Source organism: Paramisgurnus dabryanus, chromosome 4 (genome assembly GCF_030506205.2).
Source record: "Paramisgurnus dabryanus chromosome 4, PD_genome_1.1, whole genome shotgun sequence".
Lineage (NCBI taxonomy): Eukaryota > Metazoa > Chordata > Actinopteri > Cypriniformes > Cobitidae > Paramisgurnus > Paramisgurnus dabryanus.
In genome coordinates this window covers 37730502-37737026 of record NC_133340.1, presented here as the reverse complement: position 1 = coordinate 37737026, position 6525 = coordinate 37730502, and the positions used below count along the sequence as shown (strand labels likewise).

General features: G+C 33.6%; 1 protein-coding gene across 1 annotated transcript; it reads right to left on the bottom strand.

Moving 5' to 3' along the window:
* Window positions 1–1420: 1420 nt before the first annotated feature.
* On the bottom strand, window positions 1421–3236 carry LOC135735513 (uncharacterized). The gene is made up of 5 exons (XM_065253937.1): window positions 3164–3236; window positions 2664–3020; window positions 2357–2503; window positions 2022–2062; window positions 1421–1907 (listed from the first exon to the last, which is right to left on the bottom strand). The coding sequence occupies exons 1-5, from the start codon at window positions 3198–3200 to the stop codon at window positions 1794–1796; spliced, it is 696 nt and encodes a 231-aa protein (XP_065110009.1). The 5' UTR covers window positions 3201–3236; the 3' UTR covers window positions 1421–1793.
* Window positions 3237–6525: the final 3289 nt, after the last annotated feature.

The window sequence follows — 6525 nt, the reverse complement described above, 5'->3', positions numbered from 1 at the left end:
CACCTGCCTGATTAAAAATGACATCAGCCACCTTTCTCCAGAACAAGTCCTCAGGTATCTCTGAACAAAAAGAAGTTGAAAGGCTGCTAAAGAGAGAGAGAGAGAGAGAGAGAGAGAGAGAGAGAGAGAGAGAGAGAGAGAGAGAGAGAGAGAGAGAGAGAATCAGCAACAGAAGTTGTTGTTCGCTGGACCCTTTTTTTTTTTTTTTTTGCTGGAGTATCCCATTAACAGATTATGATTTTCCTCATCTATGCTAAAAGATAAACAACAGTTGGTAATTATGGAAACAATCCTTATGTCTGGCTTAATTTTTAATAATCTGTCTACACATGTCAGATGCTGTGTAAAATTGCAAAATATAAAAACATAAAAATTGTACTTTGGCCAAACAATATCATACTTTAAATATTAAACAGATTGTTTTTTGGCGTGTTAACAATAATAAATATTTATTAATAAATGTTCTTTGTCTTTTTTATATTAGCATTTATTATGAAACAAAAAGCATTTATTAACTCTGATGTTCACTCCTGTGAAAAAAAGTATAAAAAATGTGAGCTGTATGAGAAATGTGTTGCTTTGTGTCTGGTTGCAAACCTATTGCTTATAACCACAAAATAGTCCAGTACATTGTGTGCATTAAACAGGCATCAGTTAACACCTATTAGTGCAGAAAAACAAACACAAGGTTGTGGTTTCCTGTTGAAAGATGTTTAAATTGTTTTTTAGAACTACAAACTTGTCTAATGTTACAGGTAGATTTATGTCCTAAAAGGTTTACATTGTCTGTTTAGACATAAATAATGCCAGGTCCGTGTCAGGTCAATTATGGAAACTTTTAAATTAGTTATTTAACTTGATTATATTATGCACCCGGTCATTATGTCCCCGTCATTATTACATTTTGGTAACTTTAACTTGTAAAGACCGTCTGTTTAACACTTACTTGTAACTTAAACCCCTCAGTGCACATATTAGGTGTCTTGGTCTGACACACACACATTTGATGTCATGCAATATTTTTAACAATTCAAAGGTAAATCAAGATAAATGCTTTACATTTAATGCTGCATGACATTATCTGGTCTGAACTCACGCTTCATTTCTTACTAATGGACATCAGACACAAATCTTTCCATTAGCTTATATGTGGTTTGGGTGTTGGTTAGCAGCAAATGCAAGAAGAGCAGCTTGCTCGGTGCGGTTTATGCTTCACTTCAACCCAATTGTTGTTTTTTTTAAACCTCCAATCTTCACTATGAACAATAATAACAAAGTTTATGTGTTATACAACTTGATGATATCTGGCATTTAGGTTCTTGATGACACTGAACTGTGGGCACCATGTGACATGTCTATTGTGTGTGTGCTTATCCTAATACACCTAAACATTTTGCGAATAAAAATACAACACACACCATCCTGGTCTTCAGAAAGTTTATTCTAATAGTTTTGTTTTCATCTCATCAAATATTAATTATGATATTATTAAAATAAAATGTATAACCTGAGAAAAGCTTTTGATCGCCTAGATAGTAAAATGGACTTTTATTGAAATACTTACAAGTTATGACTTTTTTTAACTCACAAAATAAATGTACACAGTTCTTCAATGATATTTGTGGTCATTTACTAAATAAGTTGTGTATTCGGTAGTTTAAATATTTGTACCTAAATTCAGTTAATTGATTGAAAATCTTAACTGAGATTAAGATTGAGTACTGAGTACAAATATTAGCAGTGAGTAGTTTCTACTGGCAAAAGCTGAGTTTACATAAACTGATCAGAGAGATTCACATCTTTTCATAGTTATGTACAGATGGCAGGAGTCTATAAGTGACTTCAGAATGATGGCAGAACTTTCCAGTCTTACTCACATCACATTGATGTTTCTCTGTCGAATCCATCTGAAGTGAATAATAGATGTTTTACAGATGACCAACATTTTGTTTAACCATATTTTACATACTTTACATTTTTGACACGATAAAGTTGTAGGTTCATGATAATGATAGAAATACCTTCATAACATTTACTGTGAGCATCTTTGCACTCTCATAACCTAAACAACCACAAAGTGTAAAAATATGGTGCTGTGAGAAAATCAACAATGCAAGTCTGAAACAGAAACTTTAAGTTTGCTTTGTGTAAAATGTCAGTAAGATAAACATTTAATATATTATTTAATCTAGTACAGTTAATTTTTTTTTCACCTTATTACTCATTTGTGTCTACATGTAACATTGTTATATGCAACATTTTAAATTATGTTTGCAGGCTCTCCTGGTATACATTTTGCTCATTAACAAAGACAAATGCTGTAGTTAAATAAAGTATCAAAGAAACAAGTACATACCTGTAGTTTTCCTCTGACAGAGGCAGTACACACAGATGAAGCAGAGGAGAAAACACACAACACAAACACCGACCAACAGCGTCCTGTGGAGGAAACAGTCTGATATAGGAGGAGGAGGAGAGACGGTGGTGAAGGGTCCAGAAGACACTTGTTCAAAATGAAAAACAAAGACAAACTTCATTAAAATATTAATAAAGAATTTTTTTGTTTTGTTTTTGTTGTGTTTCCCTGAGAAATATAATAACACGTACAAAATTACACATTAAAATAAAAACAATATGAAAATCTATAAAAACTGCTTTCTTACCAGCAAGAGAAAGACGTGTTGTTTGGTTTCCACAATAATAGTATGAAGTGTCATCATTGATCTTTTTCTCATATTCAGCACAGTAGTAAAGTCCCAGATCAGAGACTGTAATGTTAGTAATATGTAGATCAAAAGAATTAATGTTGGGAGGAAAGCTAAATCGTGGGATTTTTTCTTCTAGAATCGTCAAATATTTAATTATGAGAGAGGGTTGATGTTCATGAGAGCAGTTTCTTATCCATGCAATGTTGAAATGAGTTACAGGACAGTAACAGTGAAGAGTGATGTTGTCTCCTGGTCGGACCTTCATCTCAACTTCTGCTCCATAGATTATTGTCTGACTGAACAATAAAACATCTACAGCAGGGAAAAATTGGAGGTGAAAAGAACTCTTGTCATATCAATATCAAAACCAATATTTTTTTAAACTCTGTTAAGACAATAAATTCTTTACATTGTTAAAATAAATAATGACCAATAAAAAATATAATTTGTCTTACATATAAGTGCGCTAACAGTAACTCTTGATCTCTCCATCTCAACAAGTGAATGTGAATAACTGACTCTGGTGATGCAGATATCAGCTCTCATCTGATTGGTTCATGCCAGTGGAAAATTAAACTGAGTTGGACATTTGAGGTGTCAGAGGTTTATCAGCCAATCACCAGTGTCCTTGTGAAATTTCGTTTTGTTTTTTGCTTTTATTGGTTCATAAAATTGGACATAACTCAGTATTAAAACCTTTGATCAGCAGATACACATGGAAGACAAAATGTCTTTAATTAATGAATCTTCTCTGTTTTGTTATATCATACACCCTCAGAAAAAGTACAAAAGCTGTCACTGTGGTGGTACCCTTTCAAAAAGTACACATTTGGTGCATATTACTGTGGTATCTCAAAAGTACACATTGGTGCATCTATCTGTACCTAAACGTTACATAACCGTATCTTTTTAAAGGGTACCATCCAGCTGCTTACCTTTTGTCTGACAGTGTATACAAATTTGTTTGAAGCTGCAAAGCTGCGCTGCAACAAAATCTAAGCATGCAAAACAGGAAATCCACAAACATTTCATTCAGACCACTTACAAAGCTCAACACATTTAAATAGTCGATCAAAGGCCACCAAAAACAACACAGAGATTACAGGCCAATTAATCACCAGGTGATCAGTAATAATTGGGGATATAACTGTGTGTGTGTGTGTGTGTGTGTGTGTGTGTGTGTGTGTGTGCGTGCGTGCGTGCGTGCGTGTGTGCGTGCGTGCGTGCGTGTGTGCGTGCGTGCATACCTGGTAATCACGTTGTGGGACAAGATAGGAATACCAGTATTTTGTGACCTTGTGACCTAACAGATTATGATTTTCCTCATCTATGCCAAATAACTATAGGGAATTAAGGAAATGGATGAGAGGCATTAGGTCTGGCTATCTAATAATTGTTTGTGTCCCCAATTTTGTAAACTTGTGTAAAATTGCAAAATTGTAAACATTCCAAACATCTCTTACTTAAAAAATGCAGGAAAAGTTTCTGGTAAATATTAAACAGAATATTTTTTGATGTGTTGATAATAATACTTCTTAATGTTGTTTGTCTTTTTTTATATTAACATTCATTACATGAGAAACAAAAAGCATTTGTTAACTTTGATCTTCACTTCTGTCCTAAAGTATAAAAGAATGTGAGCTGTATGAGAAATGTGTTGCTTTGAGTTTGGGTGTAAACCTATTGCTTATAACCACAAAATCGTCCACTGAATGTGTGTGCAATAAGCAGGCACCAGTTAACACCTATTAGTGCACAGGAACAAACAAAAGGTTGTGGTTTCCTGTTTTAAGATGTCCAAATTGTCTCTCAGAAGTACAAACTTGTCTGATGTTACAGGTAGATTTATGCCCTAAGAGGATTACATTGTCTCTTCTTCACTTGATTATATTATGAATCTGGATATTCTTACGTTTTAGTAACTTTAATAAGTTAAGGCCATCTGTTGAGCTCTTTGCTTGTAAGTTAAACCCCTGCATTGCACATTTTAGCTAATATTTCACACACATGTAATGACATGCACATTTTAATAATGTTAAATAAAGTTAAAAATCAAGATACAATTTAAATGCTTCACATTCACTGCTGCATGACATTATCTGGTCTGAACTCACACTTCATTTCTTATTGCTGGTCATCAGACACAAATCTTTCCATTAGCTTATATGTGGTTTTGTGTGTTGGTTAGAATGCATGCAAATGCCAGAAGGGCGGCTTGCTCACTGTGGTTTATCCTTCACTTTAACTTTGTGACATACTATTCACACCATTATTATTTTATAGCTTCATACATGTAGCAAATGAAAGGTGCATGATAAATTATGTGTGCAGTCTCTCCTGGTATACAGTCTGCTCATCGACAAGAATATTCGGTAACGCTTTAGATTACAGCCCAGAAAGTACTGGGTAAGTACAGGGAATTTACAGCGTATGTTTCTGTAATTATAGTTTACTTATGACGTACGTACGTGTAATTATAAGGGAACAATTTATAATATTTGGGGAATAAAAGGGTAACAACCAGGTAAAATACAAATAATATATGCAGTAAAGTACTGCATAAGTACAGCGAATTTACAGCATACATTTCTGTAATTATAGTGTACTTATAAATATTTTCGGAACAAAGGGGTAACAAGTGCCACTTTAATTTACAGCCCGCAGATGTTGTATTTACTGTGTAACTACGTGAAACAAGGGGGTAACAAGTGCCACTTTAATTTACAGCCCGCAGATGTTGTTTTTACTCTGTAACTACATGAAACAAGGGGGTTACAAGTGCCACTTTAATTTACAGCCCGCAGATGTTGTATTTACTCTGTAACTACGTGAAACAAGGGTTTAACAAGTGCCACTTTAATTTACAGCCCGCAGATTCTGTACTTACTCCTACTACGTGAAACAAGGGGGTAAAATTTTTTGACTTAGACTGTAACAACACAAAACAATGGTATATTTACACAGTAACTACAGAAAATACACTCTTAGAAAGGATGTGTTAATTTTTTACACATCTTTGTGTGTTAAATTTTTAAAACATTATGTGTAATTTTAACACTACGTGTCATTTTGTGTTGATTTTGTGTTAAAATATCACACAAGTTGTGTTAAAAGTAACACAAAATGTGTTGTATCCATAATAACACAGAGATGGGTGGATTCTGGGACAACGCATTTAGTGTGTCGTCCCAGAATCAACACTAATGTGTTGTTTTTAACACATTCGTTCTAAGAGTGTAGTTCTAGTTTTGCTTGCTTTGTTTTCACAATAGTTGCCTTGCCTATTTTTAATTTTGCTTGATGACCCAACAAATTCCTGTACTCTTTTTCTTTCTTAAGGTAAGTAACCTTTATTGAAAATTCTAAATAAATTGTATTGTATAGCATAAACACATTAACTATAACATTTTACAGTGTACAAGAATTACATTAATAATAAAGAGTAAAACTCAGGCAAAGAATATACTAAAAACTGTTGAAAATGTTTTCTAACAAGCGAGAGAAAGACGTGTTGTTCAGTTTTCATAAAGTACACTTCTGATATGACATTTTTATTATAATTTACCTTTCTCCCATACTCAACACAGTCGTAGAGTACCACATCAGAGACTTTAATGTTACTTATATGAAGGTCTAAAGAATTAATGTTGGAGTTTTTAATATTAGTAATTGTAAAATGTCATGTCATTTGATAAACTGTATATATTGTATTATATACAACAACTTGGCACTGAGGATTGTGGTGAGATTTCACATAAAAAATATGCTTACAGGTGGCGGAAGCTGAAATGTTGAATGGCCTTAAGGAAATGCACTG